Raw genomic sequence first — 26,373 nt, 5'->3', positions numbered from 1 at the left:
GAATGCCATTCAAAGGTTTGTACATGTCACAAAGAGTGGACTTTTTATGACTCCCCAACATCCCAACTTTCCATGAAGGAAAGGCAGACTCTCTCTCTCTCTCTCTCTCTCTCTCTCTCTCTCTCTCTCTCTCTCTCCTATAAAGCCTCCCTGATATTCCGACTCTCCTCTCTAAAGTAGTATGGCTCTCTCAGTCTCCACACCCACTTGCCATTTCCGAATCTTCTCTTCTCACCCCAACCGCCTATTCCCACTCTCCCTCCCAACCCCCACACCCCTCATCTCCTGCTGCGCCGCCGTCAAGAAGACCAAGCGCTCTCCTCCCTCCTCCTCCTCCCCCGCCGCGAACAGCAACAAAAGCAAGAAGAAGCGGAAGGGAAAAGGTAGTGGCTTTAGTGAGGTCGAAGTCGTGGACGGTGGTGAGGATACCGGGTCGGCGGTGGGTTACCATCCGACGCCGCTGCCGAAGCCGCCGGCGGGGTTTGTGGTGGATGACCACGGCAGAGTGGTCATGGCTTCGTCGAAGCGAATCGCCTCTATTGTGAGTTTTTGTTTTTTTTGCTTTGTTTTTCTTTAATCTCTGGGTTTAGTTTCAAGGTCAGTAGTCAATGCTGTAGTAAAGTTTGGAACTTGAAATGTGTGAGATGAAGAGTTCGAGTTTTACATTTGTTTATAGGGAAGGAAGATATACTCTTTCGAAATGTTTGAGCAGAGATTTGAAAATTTGAAGGAGAATAACTATGCTCGTGGTAATTCAGCGTTGTGTTTGAGCTGTGATAAGGAAAGATTACAGGAAAAATCGTGTTTGGAAGTTATCAGGTTACATTTTATCTTTACTTGTTTGACTTTGAGAATACGATTATGTTTTGAATCCATGAGAAAAGGAGTTCCGTGGACCCGGAAGAGATATTGTGGATGATAGATCCACGTGTGGTTTGTGAAACAAGAAAACCGTCTGATAGTTCTTTTCTTTGAAGGACATGGGTAGCCATTTTCAAGTGTAGGTGGAATCATATAGCAATGAAAGTGAGTGTTCTGGAGCATTAAGAAAGAGCGGAGGACAAGGGTTTTGTAAAGAAAGTAATCCCTGACAATGTAAAGTTAATGTACGAGTTTTTGTTTTTAGCAAACAGATCAAAAAATGATTTTGGAGGACAGAGAGGTGTTTTTTTTAGGCAAAAAGAGATTTGGATTTTAAACTCAGGTCATGAGGACTAGAATGAGAATGATTATTCTCTGGACTGTGGTAAAGCTGTGACAGGTTTGGGCTGGAATGAACTGGGGATTGTTAAAGTTGGGAATGCTCAGGCCCTAAAATCAAGTTGGGACTGTGTGTTTGACTAGTGATATGTGGAATGCTGGTTTGTCAGGCTGGGGAAGGATGACAGAAGTTTACTCAATTGAGCCTTAATAAATAATTTCTTACACATGTTGAAGCTTGAACATAGTGAGTTATGATAGATGAGAATATGCTTTCCAAAACCTGGAAGCTAAAAATACAAGTTGAGTTTTTGAGGGAGACGATATAGGGTACCTTCGTCTCCAACCGGCCAACCCTAAAGATAACTGGGTTGGGACAAAATGATCTCTGAGGGATGCTCATGGCATGTTAATGTGCAAGTGGGAAGAAAATTTTAAAGAACAATTTGCCAAACATGGTAAAGCAAGGCAGTTTTGTAGCAGATTTACAGTTGGAAGTTTTTCAAGATAATTGGGCCACATGCCACCTTATTTTTTTTTAGGGCAACGAATGATTGATTCATTGACAAAATAGAGATATTCAGAATAGTTGTTTTAAGCTCGTACAAAAACCAGGGAGTATATGAATTCTTTCCTAAGTTGTTGAAAACCACCTCCGCTGAGAAGGCCAGTAATAATGCTTCTATCCTTGCTTTGGGTTCAGATTTTGGATTCAAAGTGAGTTTGAGTGACGTGAAAGTTGGGGGCCTTTGTCCTTGTTATCTCAGCCTGTGCCGGTCTCATCTAGACAAGATGAGTGAAGGTGGAAGTTGGAGGCTTTGGCGGTTCTTGTAAATCCAGTTCACTCCCTAAACCTTATTTAAAGCATTTGTTGGAAAATCTTCCTTACCTTAGTTCATTACGGCGATTACGCTTTCGTAGGTTTGAGTTTTAGTTTGTTTTATTTCTAAGGGAAGGTACATACCTGGGATATGGTCCAAATAAGCAGATGTTTTTTCTTCCCTCCCCACAGTTGTGTATCATGTGCAAAGGAGTCAGTGTGCAAAGCATCTGGTTTGCGCTCTCTAGTTGCTTTAGCTCCTTAGAGAAGGGTGTTATTTAGGACATTAATTTGAGCTTGTACATTCCAGGATTGTGTGTCTTCATTATGTGAAACTTCATCTTTGTTTGGAAAGAAGGTACTGGTGTGGGGCAGATCTGCTATGAAGGTGGTGTTTGTAAGTCTGAGCATGATGAAGGAAATCAGTGTTTTATTTGATTTCTTGGAATAGCTCCGTTTCTGCTTTTCAATTAGATTGGAATGTGGAAGTTAGTTTCGATGTTTTTGGTGCTTATTGATTCATTCTGCTGGGATTGTTGCATTTTCTGTGTACTTTTTATCATTGTACAAATTCCTATTTTTTGTCAGCAAATATCATCTTAAATTTCTTTATTTGTCATTTCATTGCGTCTTAAAATTAAAAGTTAAAAATAAAATTCTGAAGCAGTCTTGGACAGATTGATCCTACCAATAATTTCCCATTAGAGTGCGTGATAAGGAGAGTGTTCAGAAGCTCACAAGGAGATGAATGTATGCTGCTTTGCCCTGTTGACACGTAAGTAATATTACTTTCATTGTTGCTGAACACTTTATCCAGAAATATTTTCAAGTTTAATTGATTCTGATATTATATATATATATATATATATATATATATATTCTGCAGGCCTGTTCAGATATTAAAGAGCACCAATATAGATGGTTGGTCAGCGGTATGTTTTCTGGTCAAATCTAGTTTAGTGTTTACTCATAGTTATGTGTTGACATCATATGAAAATTTGGGTACTGTATAAAATAGTCCTGATGATTTTAGACATTGCTGGAATTTGAAATTGTTTGGTCATACAAAGTCTTATTTGAGGGGAATGAGGTGCGCACCATCGAAAAAGTAAAACTGTATTAGAATCCTGGATCTCTTATAGATGATGTTAGAAAGAGGTCCATACAGACATGATAGATTCTTTCACAAAATTCGAGGCTTTTCAATCAATATGTCAGAGATCATTGAGAAGTCTTAGTGTTCTTACTGTTAACTTCATTCACTTGTCAATAAATCTACGCCGGTTTGTTTTAGGTCACCGATGAAGAGGTTGAAGCTATCCTTCCCGCTGCTGCTTATGCCCTCGCTAAGATACATATGCATCTTGTACATAGCGGGTATGACGCTACGTATCCACATGCTTTATTATATTCACAAATCTGGTATCTTGGTTCTCCCTATTGTCTTGATTTTAGTTTTTATAACCCTATTAATATGATATATTTTTCTTCAAATTTGTGTGTTCCTATCAGATTCTGTTATACAGCAAGAGGAGGGTTTTGTTACTCAGAAGATGACATTTTTGATTTTCGCACAGGCAATAGTTCTCTTCCTTCTTATCTTTAAACTATTATATGCTTTCTGAAATCTTGGGCGCTATGCTATCTATATTTCATATGTGCCTTTCTATTTTATTCTCTTCCTTTCTTATATATATTACGGTGCTAACTATTTGCAGATGATGGTGAAGATGTAGATGGCTTGCCAACTGAGGGTGTTGAGATCACATGTTTCCATTTGGTATGTGATGACCATATATATAATCAGTATAATCTCTTACTTATGATGTGAATGGGAAAAGGTTGCAGGACACAGGCGTGTGTCTGTCTGAGTGAAGATAAGCACAAGTTTATTTATTCCCAATTACCCTTGTTCTTTGAATATAAATTAGTCTTTTCTCTTTTCCAGTTGTATCATAATCGGTGAGCTGTTTTGGACTTCTACTGTAACAAAAAAAAAGTCAGTAAACGTCTTTTCAAACCAGAGGTGTTGTCATTTTTGGAGTGGTTGTTCCAGGCTTCCAGCTTAATAAATTGATATTGATTTAAGGTTATTGTCTTATAGTCTAGAGAATTAGATCGTCTGGTCTTCTTTTTCACTTAGATGCTATAGCCTCTTACATCCTGTCATTTTAGTAGTCCTCTGGAGTGGGTAATTTGAATGTCAGCAGTTTTTAAGTTCCATTTCAGGAGATCAAGTACAAGAATTGTATATGTTGTATGTGCTTTATCATTTAGGTATTAACAAGATATGATAAATAACTTATAAGGATCTTTTTTGGCCCCACTACTGTGTTAACTGGTGGTTCTTTGCCGCAGGATGGTGCACATTACATGATTTATACACCATCAGACCCACTTCTCTTTGTTGTTGTAAAGGTACTGTTCAGGATCTGTTATGCTGTCTGCACCTCCAATATGCAATGGTTTTCAAATCCTAGTAGTGTCAATAAGAGTTCCTTAGTTTAGCTAAAACTGTTTCCATGATTTGGAAAGAGAATATAACTAATTTGAATTCGATTGTGCAGGACAATGATGGTCTATTGCAAATTGCTGATGATGTAAGCAATGTACTCATTTGTAGTTTACATAATGTCATTTTCCACTTCATTACCATCTGACTGTATGTGCTCTGCTTAAAGATTGTTAGATTTTAGGTCTGAGTGTTAAGAGTACTCATTAGTGCTCAAGTACATCATCCATTTAGCATTTTTTTGATGACCCCCTTTTTATCCCTGATGAATTGGAAAGAGTTCCGGTATTTTTTAAACTTGAAACTTGTGTTCTTTACTGTTCTGTTATAGGGTTTTCAGCTTGGCCACATGTAAATATAATATATCAGATGTTCTGCAGGCAAATGTCAGTATAGCATTATAGAATAACTAGCAACGACAACTTAGCAACTTAGTATTAGAACCAAAATTGTTAATCTTTGTTTTTAGTAATGGCCTAATGGGTCATAGGCCGTCGATTGTTATAAATTTATATAGGAAATTAAGGAATTGTGTTGTGATATTGGAAACAGGATCTGTTGGAGGACCCTGCTATCATTAGCGTTATAGATGAGGAGACCGAGTTTAATGCTTTGGTGGTATGTGACTGCACTTTGCTCATACTATTGTCTAATTGTTGAAATGAGGTAAGTGGTTTGCTCAGGGTTTTCTGTTTTTCTGTCATTTTTGCAGGAGGAAGAAGCAGCTCTTCTTGATTCATTGCTAGGAAAAGAATAGCATGTGCTGCCGGTCAAGTATCAACCGGGGTGTTTCTGTCCCGAAAATTTGACAATTTACTTTGATGACCTATTCTTGCTCTGTAAATAATTCTCTTTTGTAATGCATGTATAAAATCTTTTTTGTAGCTCAGGTTAGAGTAGCATAATTTTCCGTCAATTTTGAAACAGAGCGAGGCCCTTTCACAATATTGACTCCTGCTCGTATCAATATACAGGAGTGTTGAGTAACTGCCGGGCACAAATCCGTCTAAACTCCTAAAGTTGATTTTTTAAAAAAAAAAACTGCATGAGTTGCATATGATGGAACTTAGGCTGAACACATGACCTCGACTCTTCGAATCCACATCCTTTATATTGCAGTTTCACAATAAAAAAACAAACAATCTGCTATTGTACCAAACAATACCAAGAAACTAGTCCAATTTGTTTTTTTTTCCGATGGAATAGTCCGATTTGTTATTATCATTTTCTATTGTTAATAAGCATGAGTTAGCATATGCATCTTTCCTTTCTCCGAATGCTAACTTATGCTTATTAACAAATTATTATTCCAATTTGTCAATGAGCATAAGTTAGCATTCAGATAAAGGAAAAATGCATCACATATTGTAGAATATCTAGGCAACAAATGATTTTTTTTATATCCGATTACAGGCGACAAAGGATTACTAACATAAAGAGTAACGAAGCAATATAAAATCAAAATGTCCTTGATACAATAAACTTGCCTCAAGGATATGGTCTAAGTTTGAAATCTTATTTGTACTTGACCTCCTTTTTATAGTTCTAATCAAGTTGTGCAATACAATTGCCTGAACTTGACTTATTTTGTCATATTAGTTGTGAAGCAATGAGCTGGGCCTGTTGAGTTAGGTGTTATTCTATCTTGAACTTCATTAGCTGCATTTGTTTTTCAAGTACGCCGCCTATTGATGGTTTGGATAAAATATAAAATCATAAGAAAATAAAAGCGAAATTTGCACATAAAAATAACATATTTTTAACATCCTCTAATATCTCAATCTCAATAATTCACACAATGATTTGTGTGGGAGAATCTACAGTATTAATTTATTCTATACTTCAGCAATCAGGTAACCCTCTTATAAATACATAGTTCACAGATTATCACACATAACCTATAAAAATGAGAGGATGCCCATGCATATTGTCAGGAGTATGCCGTGAGGAACAGGCTGAAGGTAGCATGCAAATAGAAAGCTTATAAATAATAAACAACAGCAGTAGAACATTATATGAATCCCTACGTACCAGACCCAAATGCATGCCATCTCAATGAACAACAACCTAGCCCTTTAGTGAGTTGCCTTCCGCCATGAGGCAAATATAAGCTCTATGAATTAAGTGCGAGGAAGACCACACCAGATATCATTGTGAAGTAGACAAACAGCCATTTCAATTCGCATCTCCAAATGGTGAGGATTGAAGTCATCCATGAATCTCACTCTTTCCTGGAAGAAGTTGTCGTACTTCCGCTGTTTCATGGGTATGGCTAGACTTTCATGCATGTCGACTTTTCAAACTTATGATTCGGTCGGTCCTCTATTGTTGGAATCGTTTGATCGTTTTTGGCTGCGGGATCATCCATATATTACTCGAAAACATCTACACCAGCAGTTGTACGTATCGTGTCTTATAACTATTCAGGCCTAATCGATCTCGAGTCCTTGCAACGATTACTGGAGAGAGAGAGAGAGAGAGAGATCCGAAAGACTTAGGTGTTGGAAACTTGGAGCTCTTAAGTGCAAAGCCTGTGCAGTCATTTGCATCATGTAACTAAGCTGATCATACAATTTCATTTTTCAGGATATATATGTATTGGGCTGGATATGAGACATCAGCAATTACCATAGAGTGCGCAATGTACGTCATAACTTCTGAGAAATGCAAGGGCTATGGAGAAAGCTCAGTCAAAAGTACGACAACTTCTTGCAGGAAAGAGTAAGATAATAGAGGGTGATCACTCATAAAAGAAACTAGCTAGACTACTTGAGATCACTCATAAAAGAAACTCTAGGTTACACCCCCTCTTCTTGCCTCAGTCCCAAGATAAGAAACAACGGTATGCAAAGATTGAATAAGGGGCTATGATGTACCGACAGGAGCCACAAAGTGTTGGTCAATGCTTGCCTGCTTGGTAATCGATCGAAAGATACCCAAAAAATTGGAGCACTAATGCTGATTGTTTTGAGCCTGAAGGCTTGATCGAAGGTTCTAGCTACCATTGATTTTAGAAAAACTAACTTTGAACTACGTACTTCCATTTGGAGCTGGTAAGAGTGCCCTGGCATATCATTTGGAACTGCAGTTTGAGCTTGCATTTTCTCAATTGCTCTACTTCTTAAACCGAAAACACGATCGGACAAGCTATGGGAAATGAGCACGAAGAAGAGGAATGAAATAATCTTTCATTTCAAATAAGTTGACGTTGTTTGAGAGATTTTTCAATGGTAAAATCAAATACAGTCTTCCTTTTCATTAATATACTCTGGATCAAACTTTTTTGATTTAGCCACATATATATAGTACGTTCTGTACTCCAGATTAATTCTATATATGAATTTACTTTTAAAAAGAATTAATTAACTAATCCGTGACTAAATAAATCTTAATCTGTTTGAATGTTTGATAACATTCGTTGAAAGCCTAGTACGTACATAGGATCCTATGCATGGTGAATACGAAAGAAGACTAAGTCACATTTGTAGTTGATCAGACAATGAAATATTCAGAAGAGAAGAAAAGGCAAGAAGTCTTTATTTGTACAGATAGATTGTGAGAGTACAACGAAAGAGAAACAAACTACGTACAAATTTCTACAGTTAATTAGTATTGCATGGGCATTAGGGTTTGGTATTGTATTTCCATGCAATCCCATGTTATTTTACTATTACTTCGTTCGTATGATTTTTTTTTTCAAATGTTTGAAAGCAGTGACGATGATCGAATCAATTAGCCAATGGCAGGGACCCTGCGGGTGACCTGTCGACCAAGCACGAACCCGATCACGTACAGTAGATTGTATATCACCATAAATTTCTCTATACAAAGAATTGTCCTATATATAATCTAACAAAAATACACTTTAACAACAAATCATTCATTGATTCCCTCTCAAGTTGACGCATACACATCAATCGTGTCAAACTTGCTAAGTGAGTCATAAAAGGCATTCTTAAACACTTATTTTGTGAGCATATCGGCAAGTTGCTCTTTTGTAATGATCTTCGCGTCTAACTTCTCCTTTATAAAGTGACGATCAACCTCCACATGTTTTGTACAATCATGTTGCACATGATTATGTGAAATATCAATAGCTGCCTTATTGTCACAGTACAGTTGCATAGCACACTTAGGCTTAATACCCAAATCTTGTAGCAAATTTCTAAGTCATAACAATTCGCACACTCCCTGAGCCATACCTATGTATTCTGCTTCAGCACTAGATCGAGCTACCACTTTTTGTTTCTTACTCTTCCAGGTAACAAAATTACCCCCAACAAAGATAAAGTACCCTGATGTGGATCTCCGATCTGTAATATTTCCAGCCCAGTCTGCATCTGTGAAGCCACAAACCTCAAGGATATTATTGTGATTAGAGAACATTATTCCTCTCCTTGGAGCTGACTTCAAGTACCTCAAAATCCTTACAACAGCATCCATGTGGTCCACACTGGGATTATGCATGAACTGACTCACTACACTTACTGCATACGCAACATCTGGTCTGATATGTGATAAATAAATCAAGCGTCCAACTAGCCTCTGATAACGAGGGTTTTCCGTAGGCACTTGATCTGGATATTCTGCTAACTGATGGTTCTGCTCAATAGGAGTATCAATGGGAGTGCAATCCAACATACTGGTCTCTGTTAGTAGATCAATGATGTACTTCCTCTGACATTGATAGATACCATCACTTCTCCAGGCTACCTCAATGCCCAAGAAGTACTTGAGTGTACCTAGGTCATTCATCTCAAACTCTGTGGCTAGTTGTTTATGTAATCTATCTACCTCAACAGTATCATTCTCAGTAACTACCATATCATCAACATATATAATTAGGGCTGTTACATTCCCTTGTTGATGTCTGAGAAATAATGTGTGGTCTGAATTACTCTGTCTGTAGCCAATTTTCCTCATGAATTGTGAGAATCTTCCAAACAAAGCACGAGGTGACTGTTTAAGACCATACAAAGACTTTCTCAATCTGCATACAAAGTTAATTGGAGAAGCGGCCGCATATCCAGGCGGAAGATCCATGTACACTTCTTCTGTAAGTTCTCCATGGAGGAATGCATTCTTAACATCAAATTATCTAAGTGGCCAGTTTAAGCTAGCAGCACAAGAGAGCAATACCCGAATAGTGTTTATCTTTGCAATAGTCGCAAATGTCTCATCATAGTCTATACCATATGTGTGGGTGAACCCCTTTGCTACTAGGCGTGCTTTATACCGGCTCACTGACCCATCTGGATTATGCTTCACTGTAAACACTCAACGACATCCCACAGTCTTCTTGCCATGTGGTGGAGATACAAGCTCCCACGTATTTTTTTAGTAATGCTTCCATCTCTTCCTCCATTGCTTTCCTTTATTTTGGATCTTCCAATGCATCTTGCACTTTGTTAGGTATTGATACAATAGATATTTGATTCACAAATGATTCATATGACTTAGACAATCTTTTGGTAGACATAAAATTTGCCACATGATACTTAGCTTTAGCCTGAAAGGTAAGTTTATATTTTTTTTTGTTGGCTGACCCCGAGTATACCTATTTTTCAAGACATATTGTCTACTATTAGCCTCACTAGTATTAGCCCTAATAGAATGACTAACCTCAGATGAGTGATCTTCCGTACCAGGAGAGCATTGGTCATGTGTATAAACAGTAGTACGGGAGACATGAGGGGCAGTTGTGTTGTCATCTTATGGTACCTAAATCTCTGGAGTGACTACACCGGAATTATCCGGTGGTGCCTTTGTAGCTGACACATTGGTAATCTCAATTGAACCTATCACCATATCTACTGGCTTACTTGTCTCCTCCTCTCCATGATACAACTCTTCAAAATATGAATTCTCCCCCTGAAGAGCAGTATCGGAAGAGGGAAAGCTCATGTCCTCAAAGAAAGTAACATCCATAGTGATATAGTACTTCCTGGTAGGTGGATGATAGCACCGGTACCCTTTCAGATATCCTCCATACCCAACAAACACACATTTAACGACACAGGCATCCAACTTAGACCTCTGGTGTTTTGGAAGATAGACAAAAGTAACACAACCGAAAACACGGCAAGAAGATTATGAAAAGAGGGTGAGGAGACATGAGATACAAGCACTTCATATGAAACTTTTCCCTAAATGACACGAGAGAGAGGACGACTAATGAGGTGGGCGGAAGTTATGACAACATCACCCCAAAGGTACTTAGGCATATGGGCACTAAAAAGAATACACCGAGCCATATCAAGTAAATGATGATTTTTCCTTTCAGAAACTCCATTCTGCTCAAGTGTGTAAGGACACGTTATTTGATGAACAATTCTGTGTGTGTTAAAGAACTCCTGAAAGACATGATTCACATATCTCCCCCCCATTATCAGAACGAATAACTCTAAATGTGGCATTATATTGTGTTTGGACAGTGGTATAGAAGGCTTGAAAAGGTGGAAAAACCTCATATTTAGTTTTGAGAAGAACAATCCATGAAAGACGGGTGCAATCATCAATAAATGACACATAATACCGCATCCCTGACACAGTAGACTCTTTGGAGGGTCCCCAAACATCATAGTAAATTATTTCGAAAGGAAGAAGACGTTTATTAGAAGTATTATGAGAATAAGTAGATCGATGACTCTTGCCCAAAACACATGTCTCACAACGTAAAAGTGACTTATCCACACTAATGAACAAAGTAGGCATATATTTTTTCATAACACTAAAAGATGGATGCCCTAAGCGACGATGCCATAACCAAACTTCACTTAGCTTGTCAGAAGTGGAGATTAAAACGGTCCGAGATTGTGCCCCTAGTTTCTCCCCCGCATATGTCTGATCCAGATGAAACAACTGGCCCATCAGATACCCCCGACCAATTAACTCCCTTATGAGAAGATCTTGAAATATCACATACATAGGAAAAAATGTCACAGAGCACTTAGCGTCAGTGTTCAATTGGGGGACAAATATCAAATGATGAGATAAAAAGCAGGTACATATGGCACATTGTGAAGCTCTATTGTGGGAGTAATACGAACTGGCCATTTCCCTAATACGGGGAATACCTCACCATTAGCATTAGTAACATATGGTACTGGTGGAGGAGACAATACGGTAAAATAAGATTTTTCATAAGTCATATAATCAGACGCACTAGAATCAATAATCCATGTATCAAAACGAACAAAGTTAGAAATATTTAAAGCCATACCGATTTTGCCACGACCAGCTATAGATGTGGTATGTATTGCTCCTCTTGTTGTATGATGATTATGTCCAACCACACCATAGATATCGGGGTCCTAGACGAATTGAATGGATGCTTTCACATTGGGACGATAATTAGGTCTCTTAGGTCGAAGGTGTGGATACAGTTTCCAACAAGTCGCACGAGCATGGTTAGTATCATAACAATAAGAACAAGGAGGGCGGGGAGTGGCCTAGTGGTGGTCCTTGCTGATGAAGTGGAGCTGGAGTGGCCTGCTGAAGGGGTGGTGCTGGAGATCTAGCACGAACAATAAGGCTGGATACTTCAACTTGTGTCTGATGAAGACTCTTCTGAAAGTTGTAATTAGGCTAGGGGGTTCGGTCTTTCGGAGCAATTCCCATTTTGCACTATTATGCTTTGCATCAAGACCTTTCAGGAAATGGTGAACTCGCTCAAGCTCCTTCTCGTGTTGGTACCAAACAATATCCTCCTGATTCTTGATCATGCAAGGACGTTTCACATCAATCTCAGCCCAAATATTTTTTTAGTTTGGTGAAATATTGCGCCACAGGTTGCCCATGCTGTTGCATTGCCAAAGTGGTGCACATTAACTCATGAACCTGTATGAAATCAGAGTCATTAGTATATAAGTCTTCAAGTGTCTGCCATATTGCCTGCGCACATGCCTCCACCAGATCAACTATCTCTTTATTCATAGCTTTCCACAAGACTGACATCACAAGACCATCATCCTCGTCCCACTTAGTGTAGGCAATAATATCATCTGCACTAGGAGCCTTAGTTACTTCGGTTACATGCCCCATCTTGTGCATTCCTCGAAGATGAGCTGCCATAATTCGCTTCCATTTACGGAAATTGGTCCCATTGAGTTTGGTTCCCTCAAAGGAACCACTGTCAGAACTCTTGACAGATACTTCAAAATTTTGGAACATCAGCTTCGTCTCCAGAACCCATTGAAAAACAAATTAAAAATCAGGAATTATACAGTGGAAACATCAAAAAACTGATATGAACTTGTCTTGGATGCACATGCACTGTCGGTGAACCTGCACTGACAACCAAGACTATCAATTCTGGGCCGGGTCAGGTCGAATCTGGTTTGGGTCGAGTCGAATTTGGGCCAGGCCGGGCGGGTCGAATCCGGTCCGTGTCGGGTCGAATTTAGAGCTCGGTGACTTTGAAATTCGGAGCTTGGCAGCGGCGATTCCAACGGCGTGGTGGAGAGCTCGATGTGGCGGCAGCGGCGGAAACTAAAGGGCAATGGTGGAGAGCAAGATGTCGCCGGCGCTCATCGAGGAGGAGAGGAGCAGTCCCTCTCAAGACCGGCTGCAGAACAAGGCGGCGATGCAATCCCTCGAGGAGGAGCGCGTCAGGAGATCGGAGATGAGCTCGTCGTGGAGTCACCGAGATTGAGACTGTCGGAGAGACCCTGCACCATGGAAGAAGACCGTTAGAGAGGCCCCGCACCTATGGAAGAAGACTGCCGGAAGACCCAAATTTTGCCGCCTGTGGAAACAAGGAGGGCGAAGCTGGTGAAGGGCTGTGCTCCGAGGGAGGGTGATAGGGAGACGAGCTTGCACTAAAATCTGCGAAGAAAGACAGAAAAAAAAACCCAGAAAAAACAGAGCACGAAAAATTTGCTCTGATATCAAGTAGAATTGTATATCACCCTTAATTTCTCTATACACAGAATTGTCCTATATATAATCTAACAAAAGTACACTTTAACAACAAATCATTTATTGATTCCCTCCGTGAATCGCGCCCGTGATTCACGCTAACACGTACACTGTCACAAAATCAACAGGGACAATTGTTTCTTTTAGCACAATCTCTGCTAGATAGTTTTTCGTTCTCTCAATTGTTGCCTTTGGATCCGTCCCCTGAGCTCCAAAAGTTTGATCAGGCCATCTATCCTTTCCAGCAAAGTTTTAACATGAACTCTAAAAAATTAGTACTCGCATCGATTACTTACTAATTATTTGCGAATTCGAAAACTCATCGGGAAGCAAATATTGCATGAATGTTACCTTCGCACTAGCTGATGACCAGCCATCTTTGCTTTTTTTTAAGTTCAATCTGAACTTTAACTCTCTGATGATGATTCCCTTGTTATATGTTTGTCTTTAATTGGTTGGAGCCTTGGAGATGCAGTGCAGGAGAAATTCAGACATATATATAGTGGATCATTGTACAAATTGTGGCTGGTGATTTACTGATTTTGACTATTCGGATCGATCGTACGTATAATAAGGTGCATGTAGAGGTTCACTTCTAGCTAGAGATGGAAATCTTTGTCTTAACGACGTACGTACGTAGAAGCAAAATGACGAACAGCTAGGAAGTTTTCGGTGGTATGAGAAATGGAGAAGAATTAATATACCTGGCCAATTAGGAATAAAAGAAAATGTGTTCGGTTTCATTGAAGCTTATGAACAAACCTGACTGTTTTACTGATAGGTTTTGTTCAAAAGAATTGGCAGCTTGCTAACTGTAATATTTCACTTATTGGATATATAATTAGCCAACGTACTATGAATTTGTTTATTTCTCATTCATTAGTTGATATGTTTAGATTTGACTTTATTTTTGGGTTAGAAGAACTCCCATTTGGTCAGATCAAGAAGTGCATATTGCAGATTGGTAGAAACCGTCGAAAAGAAATTCAATTCTCCATACGAAACCTTTTCGAACAAAACTCTGGGCGACACCACAAAAAGGCATCACTCGCACTCGATGTGGCAATTTCTATCTGATTATACTTTGGAAATCTCCAACGGGGGAGATGTGGCTCAGGTTAGCCATGTATACATATACATATATATATATATATAGGGGCAATCGAGAGCGGATGTCCCCAGTGTACTAAAAGTGCGGACGTTGATACTTTTATCGGAATCCAGCACCAACAATGAGTCTTCTGTTGCCGGACGAAACCTGAGCCACGATTTGGAGCTTCTGCATATTGATGGAGTCACCGGTTGCTGGTTTGCAGTCGACATTGATCAGGCATGAGTTTTTCGGCAAGATTGCTGTACAAACCTTCGATCTCGACCTGTTTGGCCCTCATCTTCTTGGTGATGTCGTCGGAGATGGTCCTGCTCTTTATCCGGCAACAGAAGCAGCATTGTTAGCGTTGGATTCTAATGAAAGCATTGATATCCGCACTTTTGGTGCACTACGGACGTCCACTCTCGATCGATCGCCTCTCATCCTCTATATATATATACCCCTCGCTTTTCTCTAGCTTGCAGCAATGGAAGCAGTAACTGGAAGATGTGTCATCCATGTTTAATTGTTGTTTGAGATCCCACATGGTAGGATCTTCCAAAGAGTTTCGCTGTATTCCGGATCTGACTAGAATGCTCAGGGTAAAATTTGGCTAAGTTTGGCGGATGTGACATTCTCCCCCACCAAATCCTGCAATGCCCTCATCGACTTAATTGTACTGCTGGATCATGTCCTTGAACTGCCAAAGCGTATCCTCGGACTCCCAGCTTGCTTCCGTATCAGGCAGACCTCTCCACTTGATGGGGTACTCTTTGTAACTTGGTACGCCTCGACGTCGTATGACCCGATCTGCGAGTACTTCATCGACTTCCTTGTCGAAGTTGGTGATTACCACCGTAAGTGCCCGATGCGATATTCCTCTTGATGGGTCTTCCTTGTCCTCATTGTATGGCTTCAACATACTCACGTGGAAGACCGGATGTATCTTCAACTTGGGCGGGAGGTTGAGCTTGTATGAAGCTTTACCTATGCACTTGATAACTTCAAACGGCCCTTCATATCTGCGGATCAAGCCCTTGTGCACCTTCCTAAAGGCCTTGAACTGCTGTGGCAAGAGTTTCACAAGTACAAGGTCGCCTTCCTTGAACTCGATATGCCTCCTTTTCTTGTCCGCCCACTTCTTCATCCTCTTGGCAGCGTTGTGCAATGCCGCTCGAACTAGCTCCGCTTGCTCATGCCATGACTTGGCAAACTTGAACGTGGCTGGACTCTTCCCTTCATAGCGAGTGGCAAGGGATAGAGGGGTTGTAGGCTGCTGTCCCAATACAATCTCAAAAGGACTTTTGTTGGTGGCCTCACTTTGTTGCAGGTTGTAGGAAAACAGCGCCACATCTAGAAGCTTGGCCCAATCCTTTTGATTGGCACTCACGTAGTGCCGCAAGTATAGCTTCAAGAGAGCATTGACGCGTTCCGTCTGACCGTCGCTTTGTGGATGGAAGCTTGTTGAAAAGTTGAAGTCTGTCCCTAGCACCTTGAACAGCTCCGTCCAAAATCTCCCCGTGAATCGCGGGTCTCTGTCACTGACAATGCTCCTTTGAACTCCCCAAAGCTTGACTACATTGCGTGCAATAGCCTTGTTGTCTCTTCCGCGATGCAGTCGGCTGATGCGGCCATGAAGGTTGCATACTTGCTGAATCTGTCCACTACCACTATGATGCTCCCAAACTGCTCGGACTTCGGCAGGCAAGTGATGAAGTCCATAGAGACACTCTCCATGGTCTTTCGGGAATGGACAAGGGGTCTAGCAAGCCCCCCGGCTGCTGCTGGACTACTTTGTCTTATTGGCAAAATAGACATGTCCGCACATACTCTTTGACCCCGTCTCGCATCCTAGGCCAATAATACATGGACTTTTGCAAGGCAAGTGTGCGTTTCATACCTGGGTGGCCGACCCATTTGGAATCGTGGCATTCCTTGGTTAGCTCTCTTCGTAAGCTTCCCCACTTTAGTACATAGATACGGCGGCCTCTCGTGTAGAGAAGGTCGTCGTCTAGCCAAAACCTCCGGGTTTTCCTTCCTTCACTAAGGTGATGACGTGTTGTGCTTGAGGGTCTACCCTTAGTCCTTCCTTGATCTTGCTTAGCAATGGGCTAGTGACTTGCGAAATTCTTGCAAACTCCGCCTTGCGGCTTAGTGCATCTGCAACCACGTTTGCCTTCCCGGGCTTGTACTCTATGGTGTAGTCAAATTCTGCCAAGAAGACTTGCCACCTTGCTTGCTTTGGACTTAGCTTCTTTTGAGTTTGGAAGTAGCTTGTTGCTACATTATCTGTCATGATCACGAACTTTGTCCCAAGCAAGTAATGTCGCCACACTCGAAGGCAATGGATGATAGCAGTCATCTCTTTCTCTTGCACGGTGTAGCGCCGCTCCGTATCATTAAGCTTCCGACTCTCATAGGCAATTGGATGCCCCTCTTGCATGAGTATTCCGCCGATGGCAAAGTCGGAAGCATTGGTGTGCATTTCATATAGCTTGGAGTGATCCGGTAGGCTAAGTACGAGCTCTTCGCATATTGCCTTGTTCAAGTCTTCAAAGGCTTCTTGACATTCTGATGTCCACTCCCATGCCTTGTTCTTCTTGAGAAGGTAGGTTAAAGGTGCAGCCCTTGCCGAATATCCCTTGATAAAGCGGCGATAATAGTTAACTAGCCCGAGAAAAGATCTTAAGTCATGTATCTTGGTGGGTGGCTCCCATTCTTGGATGGAATGCACCTTGCAATCCTCCATCATACGCTTGCCGTCCTTGATTTTGTGCCCCAAGAACGACACCTCCGGCTTCACAAATGAGCACTTTTCCATCTTGATGTATAGCTGGTTTTCTCGTAAAACCTTAAGCACTTCCCGCAAGTGCTCCACATGCTCCACATGCTCCACATGCTCTTGCATGGTCTTGCTATACACCACTATGTCATCCAAGTAGACGACCACAAACCGATCAAGGTAGGGGTGGAACAATTTGTTCATCAAGGTGCAAAATGTCGCTGGTGCATTAGTTAGACCGAAAGGCATGACAAAAAATTCATAAGAACCATACCTTGTGATGCATGCGGTCTTCGGCTCATCTCCTTCCGCAATGCGCACTTGGTAGTATCTCGTACGAAGGTCTAACTTTGAGAAGTAGCGTGCATGACCCAATTGATCAAAGAGATCGGCAATAAGAGGAATAGGGTACTTGTTCTTTACCGTCACCTTATTGAGTGCCTTATAGTCAATACACAAGCGAAGAGATCCGTCCTTCTTCTTTTGGAACAATACCGGGGCACCGAATGGGGCTTTTGAAGGTCTAATGAATCCCGCGTCTAAAAGCTCTTTCAATTGCCTCCTTAGCTCCGCTAACTCGGGAGGTGTCATGCAGTATGCACCCATGGCGGGTGGGTTTGTCCCTGGTTCCAACTCGATCTCATGGTCGATCTCTCTCCTTAGGGTAGTCTCTTAGGCAGCTCCGCGGGTGATACATCCTTGAACTCCTCAAGAACTGCAGCTACCTCCTTGGGCATGGCATCTTGCGGCCTTGGCTCCTCATCATCAAACTCACTAAGGATGGCCAAGTAGCTCTCCTCTTCCCTCTTAATGACTTTCTTTAATTGCAATGCCGACAATACCTTGATGTCTTGCTTTGCTCTTCGGGTTGTTGGCACCACGCATGATCTTTTGCCATCCATTATGCATAAGCTATTGGCGAATGGCACCGGGAATGCCTGACTTGATCATGGATTCCAACCCCAAGACTACCTTGTAGTCATCCATCGGAACTATCGAGAAGTCTAGGTTCCCATACCAAGTTCCCGCGCTTGTCTTGACTCCTCGAGTTACTCCTTGTATTGGGCGGGCAAGTGACTTAACCGCATTAATGGAGCCTCCTTCATTTGTTGCCTTGAGTCCAAGCTTGCGTGTCTCTTCAACGAAAATGAAGTTGTGAGTTTCTCCCGTGTCGAGCATCGCCGTTGTTGGCTTCCCACATATGGTGATGTCTGTGTGGAGCAAACCTTTGGCTTGGACCTTGGGTGTTGAGCGGATTGCATTGAGCACCTGTAAAGACCCCAAGTGTGCACCTCCATTGCCACCCTCGGCTTCACTCTCGCCTTGATGACTTCCTAAGAGTGCGCTTAGTGCTCTCCTTTGTGGGCAATGCCTAGCCTAATGCGGACCATCGCATAGGAATCACTTGTTGTCATTTGGCTTGTCCAAGCTCCGCATGTCCCTTGACTTGCCTTTATCCTTGAACCTTGCCGAGTAAGTCTCACGGCGGGGCTTCTCCTTGCATTAGATTTTATCTCCCCCACCTTTGGCATAGCTGCTCTTCTTCTCCTTGGGCTTGTTAGACTCTCTTGGATTTGCTTCCTATGGCGGTGGCAAGGTCTTGCACTCCATGTCGCCTAAGCTTCGTCTTGGCCCATGATTGGAGACCATCCATGAAATTGAAGAGAGCATCCTTGTCGGATAGGTCGGGAATCTCAAGCACCAAGTTAGTGAAATCTCTAATGTATTCACTAATAGACCCCATGTGCTTGAGCCTTCGCAAGCGAGCTCTTGCCTCATCCTCGGCATTCTCAGGATAAAATTGCTTCTTGAGCTCTTTAACAAAGTCATCAAAGGTAGAGATGGTGCACATAGCTCTTTCGACATCTCCTCACCTTCTCCTCCACCAGAACATGGCGGTGTCGGTGAGATAAAGAGTCGCAGTCTTTATCTTGGCATCCTCCTCCTTGATGCCTACGGCCCCAAAGTATTGGTCTAGCCCCCATAAGAAGTTGTCTACTTCTTGAGCGTTGCGCATGCCTCCGAAGCTCTTTGGCTTTGGCACCTCGATCCACTTGGCTTCTACGCTGCTGTTGGTGCTAGCCCCCGCGGCTAATGCGCACTTGCATAGGGTAAGATCTGCTTGCATTGCCTCCATGCGTGCAGAATCTGCCTGCATCTCTTCCATGCATGCAAACATGCTATTGTGCTCCCTTTCTTGCACTTCACGCATCCGGGCGAGTTCTCCCATGAACTCCTCGCGAACTTTGTCTATCTCACCCCACAAGAACTCCTCTAGCTTGAGCATCATTCCCTTGATCGCAGTGTGGATTGCGGCGTCCTCCGCCTCCAAGTCTTCCACCTGGGCTCCCATGCCACTCACGCTCTCTTCCACTTGAGTTTGTCGTGAGTCGATTGCAGCTAACATGTCCTTCACTCGTTCCTTCTTTGGAACCGTCGGGTTGACAAGTTCTTCATGATCCTTCTCTTGTGTGTCATCGGAAACACTACCAACATGATTGTCATTCTTTGCCATTGTGTCGGGCTAGCCTCTTGATCGAACTTCGGCTCTGATACCAAGTGTCACGAGCTTACTTCTTTCGCTATGTAACTCGTGCGGCCTTAGCAACTCTCTTATGCTAAGTCAGCTTTACTCTCGCAAACGCTCTGCTAGAACAATTGAAAGGCAAACAAGAATATCTCGAAAGAGAACTTATATTGAACAAGAAAACTTACAAGTATGCTTGATAGCTTGATTGCTTGCTTACTTGATTGATTGATGAAATGAGAGGGGTGCCTTGCTATTTATAGGCCTCCTCATCCTACTTCACTAGTTCTAGAGATTTTTAGGACTATGTACAATGTGGAGAGTTCTAGAGAACTCTATACAAGTCTACACATGTCTACATAACTCTAAGATGATCCTTGAGTATTCTAGAGAATTCTGGAGTAATCTAGTTCCCTTAGCCTCTCCATGGTTCTAGAGAAATCCGGAAATGTCTCAAAGCTTCTTGAGACTTCTAGCGCCTTTTAGGATCTTTCAAAGAGTTCCGCCGTATTCCGGATCCGACTAGAATGCTCAAGGTAAAATTTGGCTAAGTTTGGCGTGATGTGACATAAAGCTGGCCTGAATTACCACTTGACATGAGAAAAGAAAATGAAAGCTAGCTGTGTGCAACCATCTGTTAGTACTTATAAAAGGCCGAAGGTTAAACTTACTAAGTTACTAGCTACAACTAACAGCTAGACTAGAAAATGAAGTCTAATAATTCATTAAATTAATTAACTTTCACAAACCGGTGAGATAGGTATATATATGTTTCATGATTCAATCGAATTAGAACTGAAACTGAAGAAGAACAAACATATTGTAAAATTAAGTGTATTGCATTCGACCCTTTTTTTTTAATGATTGAATGACACCAGAACTGAAGAACATCAAGTTAATTTACATTCTTATTCTGTAAGTACAAAGCATGGAGAGATCATACGTGCATCTCCTTATTTATTTAAGTTGGGCAAACTACAGCCATGTAAACCCAAAACTCAGACAACTGTAAGAACCCTGGCCGGTGACAGTGCCATGTTTATGGACCCAAATCCGAACCGGTGAGTGACAAGTGATCGTTCTTTTACAATCCAGGCCTCGACTAAATCATCCTCGCAGCTCGCGATCGCTATAGTTGTGATGTACTTGGCCAAAAAAGAAAGTGGAACTAATGGGACTGTATGGCATGTCTTTAATAGCATGGTTGGGTGCAACAAAACATATATACAAGTAATACAACATGATATGTATAATCGTCAACTATAACTTAATAAATTAGCTGAAGTAATCCTGAACACAGACCCTGGTTTACTTGGGGGGTGATTCACTCATCCGTCACACAGCGTACATATAACAATTTAAACAATAAAACACAAGGAGGCAAATATACATGTTCACGAAACAATTCTACGAATATTGTTGACGGTGGATCAGAAACACCTGGCTTGGTATCTCTGTGTAAGATATGTTATGACATTTCAGCTTCGATCATCCACGAACAATCCAACACGAGACTGTACCAACACGTCGATAGTTTACGAACAAATTAGGATGGTTGGAAACTGCAAACACATGTACCGCATAACTAATTAGGTGTATTAGATCTAGCACCAGAAACACAAATCTAAAACCGGACAAAGGAAAATACTATAAAACTAAGTCGATCAAATTCAACCTGATTGATACCACAATCAAGGCTCAAACATACGAGCTTTCAAAAACAAACAGTGCATTAACAGATTCAATACATTTTTTTACACAAAGAGAGACCGAACGTCGAGAAAGAATGTTGGAGAAACCCTTTTCCCTAATTAACCCTCTTCCTCTTCAACAGTCGTCTCTTTGTATAAACAAATGGGATGAATCGTTTATATGTCTAATTGACTCGACAACAACGCCGGATTGGGTGGATAAAGAATAGTAGGTTTAGGTCTTAAAATTTCGTCAGTCAGGTAGTAATTGTTTTTTTTTTCCATCTAAAATTTCGGTGCAATAGGACTCACTGCGCTACTTTGAACCGACTCGGATTTCAGTAGTCTGCGAATTTGAGAGAGAGAGAGAGAGAGAGAGAGAGAGAAAGAAGAAGAGGAGCGATGTCGGGTATGGGAGACGGGTACGTCGGCACGGCCCAAGACGCCGTGAGGATCCGACGGTTGGAGAAGCAAAGAGAAGCCGAGCGCCAGAAAATCCAAGAGCTCAAACACAAGTCCGCCTCCGATAAAGGCCAGCCCGGCCTCCTCCAATTCGGCTCCAGCACTTCTGAGGCACCGCTTCTTCTTCATCCTAGGGTTTGTTTTGCCTTGCTCTACTTTCAATTGTGGATTCTAATTCGATTGAGCTTTTCAGATTCTTGAGACGGCGTTCAAGAAAGAGACCGTCGGTTTGGTCACGAGGGAGCAATACGTCGAGAAGGTGAGGGTTCTGATCTCGCGGTGGTGTTGATTTTTTGGTTTGTGAGGAGTAGGTGATGCTAATGGAAGCTGTGTGGATTTGGATTTGCAGAGAGTGAATATTCGGAACAAACTCGAGGAGGAGGAGAAGGAGAAGCTCCAGAAGCTTCAACAAGAGTGAGTTCGCTATTCGTAGACTGGTTTTTTACTATTAGATTCTGAAAGTGTGCTTATGTTTTGTTAGTTTTCCATTTTCGAGTGTATGTGTTTTTATTTTGATTGTGGAATGTTGTTGTTGTGTTTAGAGAGGAGGAGCTTCAGCTACAGAAGAGGAAGAAGAGGAAGGTTAAGGGGTTGAATCGGTTGTCGTTTGCGGATGACATTGAGGATGGCAGTGAGGATGAAGATGGTGAAAAGAGTGAGCGTTTTTCTCTAAGATTAGAAAATATCAGTACAGATAGTAGCCTACCATATAGCTGTTGTAGAACTTACCGACGTGGAAGTTTATAGATTGATTAGGCACTTTTAGTTGCTGGTGGTTATCAGTAAATATGGACTAGACTCTGTTGCATGCATGAATGACATGATGTATAAATAAGTTAATCGGATGTGCAAGTCGGAAGGGGATTCATTTTGCTGGAAATCTTACCTTATAGTTTATGGATGCGCATTGAAAACTTATTGCTGTTTTTTTTTATATATAATTATGATTTCTGCAGACAGTACAGAGAATAAAAAATTATGGTCTGGTAGATTTGGCAAAGATCCTACTGTGGAAACTAGCTTCCTGCCCGATAGGTTTACTCTCACTCACAGTCAAGCACATCTGGCTCTTCCTCAGTTTATTATGTGTTTAAGCTATGAATTTTCTTCAGTGAGCGGGAGGCGGAGGAACAAGCTGAGCGTGAAAGGTTGAGAAAACAGTGGTTTCTGGAGCAGGAGAAGATACGAAGTAATTCTGAAGTCTAGCTTGTCTTGTTCTTTCTCTCCACTTTCCATGTAAAAGTTTTCTGACAAACTCTTGTTATGTTCTTTTTTCTTTTTCTGTCATTCAGATGAGCCGCTTCAAATTACGTACAGTTACTGGGATGGAGCAGGGCATAGGCGGACGATCCAGGCAAGTAAATCATCCTCAAGTTACATAGTTTCTTTTTTGGGTCCCCTATCACTTTGAAATATGGATGCATGGGATCAATTTTCATGTCTCTTGGTCACTCTTTCAGGTACGAAAGGGGGATAAAATAGGAGAGTTTCTTCGCTCTGTTCAGCAGCAACTTGCTCCTGAGTTTCGAGAAGTTCGAACTACATCAGTGGAGAATTTGCTATATGTAAAAGAAGATCTTATCATTCCACATGTAAGACAATTTTGATAGAGTATCTACTACGAGTTATGGTCAGATTTGCTGAATAATTGCTAACTAATTGCACATAATTTCTTTCATGAATTTGGAAGTACAGCAGCATAGTTTTTATGAGCTAATTGTAAACAAGGCAAGGGGCAAAAGTGGACCGGTAATAATAAAAAGTTCTTGTTGTGTTAATTTTATTTTTATTCATTATAAGTCTTACTGAATATAATATTGTTGTGTTTTGCATAGCTTTTTCATTTTGATGTGCATGAGGATGTGCGAACAATTGCTGATGCTACGATAGAGAAGGATGAGGTATTTTTTTTTTACTTTATTAATCTGTAATACTGTATCATTTATTAAATTTCCATATTGAGAATGAACCACAAGCATAAACCAGCTGAAGTTAATGTCATGGTATACTGTAGTTCCCTAAATTTCTGTTAATGTACTGTGGACTTGAAATCTTTCTCTGCTTCCCATATGTCAATGTGGAATATATGCTGGGAACCTGGGCAATGTTGGATGATAGTCGGTCAATTTGAAGAATGGGTCTGTTAGGTTTAACCTGGACCTGGTCTTTGTTTTTTGTGTTTCCCCAATCCTAGATCATAATTAAACAATTTTCTGGAATTGGAAGTGATTATTATAACTTCCATGCCTTAAAATAAAGTTATTGCTTTATATCATGATGGGTATCTAAGCAATTTTGGATGCTAGTTAGCGTTCCAGCTCTGGTAATGGATCTTTGATCTGATCTTGGCTGCATCTACCCAATTATATTGTAAATGAAACATCTGATATGAACACTGTACGTGTTGGTCAGCTCCTTTATTCTTTTAAAGTTACTTTTCTGTGAAGCCATTTTCTTTATGCTACCAGATGTGCTATAACATATATGTGGGATAGAAAAGGGTTTAGTGTTTCTTCTATGAGGGATTCTGCTAGATTCCATTAAGCTACTGCTTGTTTATATTGTCAGGCAAGTGACCATAGTCCTAGTTGTATGTATCTACAAATGATTATGTACATTGATTCTAATTCTTGATTATATGGTCAGGCAAGTTACCGTAGTTCTAGTCATTTGTAGCTACAAAAGATGTACTCTGATTCTCCAGTAAATGTCATGCCCTCATTTTTTCCCCTAAACATGTCGCTTCCATCGCCTGACCTAAACAATTTAAGTGATCATCTCTGACCAGATCGACCACTGAAGACTTGGATTACATTCTTGAATTCCATAAGTTTTCATTCATTCTCACCCCAAATAGCAAATGGTTGCAAACTAACAAAGTGTTTACCCATAGGGAAAATGGTTGCTAATTAACAAAGACCCACAGGAGGAAACTATTGTTACATATTAATCACCTCTTAGGGCTCACTTTGCCAAAAATCCACATTGTCATGTCAGGAATGTAGAATGCGTTGGTCCATAATTCTGCACACAGATTGAATGCAATAATTCGCCACTTAGCACAGATTTTATGAGCGGATATGTACTAAATTCCGTCAGAAAAACAATTGTACAACTTGTGTTTGTAATTTACATGCTTACTCTTATCTTACATATGATTTCTTCTTTTTGGCAGTCTCATGCTGGGAAGGTTGTTGAGAGGCATTGGTATGACAAGAATAAGCATATCTTCCCTGCTTCTAGATGGGAGGTACGTGTGTATGTATGTTACATATATGTGTGTGTGGAAATTCAAGAGTTAGGCTTTATATAGCTGCATGCTGCTTATCGTTCTACAGAGTACAAATTTCCCTGACAAGTGCACTTAGTGCTTTTGAATGTTCAGTACTGTAATGACTTGGCGTGTGTGTTTCTGCACTATCTGTGCTACTTCAACATATCCATCTAAATTAATTAACTAAACCAGATAAACAGACATTAAATTATGGCAGTAATTTAGGAGCTTAAGATTAATATGGCAAGAAAATTGGAGAGAAGTGAATTGATAGGCTTGAGAGATTGAAATCAAGGGTTTGAAAACTTTGCTTGATAGTAATGAGTCAGGCTTGATACAAGTAGCATGATGCTCGTCACTGTTTCTTGAAAATATGCAATTGACTGCTTTTGGCACTTCCCCAACCTCTCACTTTAATTTGATTGTTAGTCTTCTCAGCTACTTCTTTGTTCATAGTACATATCTTAGGCTTAGTTGCTGAATCAGATTTCTTTATATATAAAAATAGATATAACTGATCGAGCAAACATCTTTTTGCTGATGTGGGTAATCATTCGTTAATTTCTTTTTGTAATGACAGATATATGATCCGACGAAGAAATGGGAGCGTTACACTATCCATGGAGACTGATTTCATAGTGACAGCATTGTATTCAATGGATTGCACAACTCATTGGTTGTTGAACTCAACTTTTGTATACATTAGACCATCAACTTGTGATAGTAGCTCAGTAACTGCATTCTGTTAATTTTTAACCTGCTGATCGAATGCAAAAGAATGTGCTTTTTCTACAGCTGATCATAACAGAAATAAACCCAAAAAATTGTAAAAAAATCCCCAAAATTTCAAAATTCTCCTAAAAAATTGCCTATAAATACTACTTCAATTTGTTATGAACTCACACCAATTTGTGCACAACAAATTTCACATCTTCCTCCATCTCCTCTCTCTTTTCGTTTAGCATTTTTTTCCAAAACAATGGGCACCCATTGGCTTCATTCCGAAGATTTACAAATGTGCATTACTTTTGTCCGTCATAGCATTGATGAATATGACGGTAACAAACAAAAGAGGGACAAATTGTGGGAGACAATT

At 40.8% G+C, this 26,373-nt stretch overlaps 2 protein-coding genes across 2 annotated transcripts; both read left to right on the top strand.

The window, feature by feature from the left end:
• Nucleotides 1–145: 145 nt before the first annotated feature.
• LOC126800074 (uncharacterized) lies at nt 146–5,541 on the top strand. Its single transcript, XM_050527394.1, has 10 exons — nt 146–541; nt 2,698–2,795; nt 2,907–2,952; nt 3,315–3,397; nt 3,533–3,597; nt 3,739–3,800; nt 4,379–4,438; nt 4,588–4,620; nt 5,085–5,150; nt 5,245–5,541. Exons 1-10 carry the CDS (start codon nt 182–184, stop codon nt 5,287–5,289), a joined length of 918 nt encoding a protein of 305 aa, XP_050383351.1. The 5' UTR covers nt 146–181; the 3' UTR covers nt 5,290–5,541.
• Nucleotides 5,542–21,888: 16,347 nt separating this feature from the next.
• On the top strand, nt 21,889–26,075 carry LOC126799883 (protein XAP5 CIRCADIAN TIMEKEEPER). The gene is made up of 12 exons (XM_050527177.1): nt 21,889–22,114; nt 22,197–22,262; nt 22,353–22,417; nt 22,546–22,658; nt 22,960–23,038; nt 23,116–23,192; nt 23,296–23,357; nt 23,464–23,595; nt 23,699–23,752; nt 23,839–23,904; nt 25,179–25,253; nt 25,858–26,075. The coding sequence occupies exons 1-12, from the start codon at nt 21,944–21,946 to the stop codon at nt 25,906–25,908; spliced, it is 1,011 nt and encodes a 336-aa protein (XP_050383134.1). The 5' UTR covers nt 21,889–21,943; the 3' UTR covers nt 25,909–26,075.
• Nucleotides 26,076–26,373: the final 298 nt, after the last annotated feature.

The sequence above is a fragment of the Argentina anserina genome, chromosome 1 (assembly GCF_933775445.1).
Source record: "Argentina anserina chromosome 1, drPotAnse1.1, whole genome shotgun sequence".
In the NCBI taxonomy this organism is placed as follows: Eukaryota; Viridiplantae; Streptophyta; class Magnoliopsida; order Rosales; family Rosaceae; genus Argentina; species Argentina anserina.
The sequence above is the reverse complement of the archived record's forward strand: the minus strand, read 5'-3'. Positions and strand labels throughout refer to the sequence as shown.

Bases quoted from the DNA above. Each gene is read 5' to 3' on its own strand.
- LOC126799883 (XM_050527177.1), top strand. From the start codon at position 21,944: ATGTCGGGTATGGGAGACGGGTACGTCGGCACGGCCCAAGACGCCGTG. The intron at 22,659-22,959 runs GTGAGCGTTTTT...TGATTTCTGCAG, and splicing joins GGATGAAGATGGTGAAAAGA to ACAGTACAGAGAATAAAAAA. The intron at 23,753-23,838 runs GTAATAATAAAA...TGTTTTGCATAG, and splicing joins CAAGGGGCAAAAGTGGACCG to CTTTTTCATTTTGATGTGCA.
- LOC126800074 (XM_050527394.1), top strand. From the start codon at position 182: ATGGCTCTCTCAGTCTCCACACCCACTTGCCATTTCCGAATCTTCTCT. The intron at 2,796-2,906 runs GTAAGTAATATT...TATATTCTGCAG, and splicing joins CTGCTTTGCCCTGTTGACAC to GCCTGTTCAGATATTAAAGA. The intron at 3,398-3,532 runs GTATGACGCTAC...TGTTCCTATCAG, and splicing joins ATGCATCTTGTACATAGCGG to ATTCTGTTATACAGCAAGAG.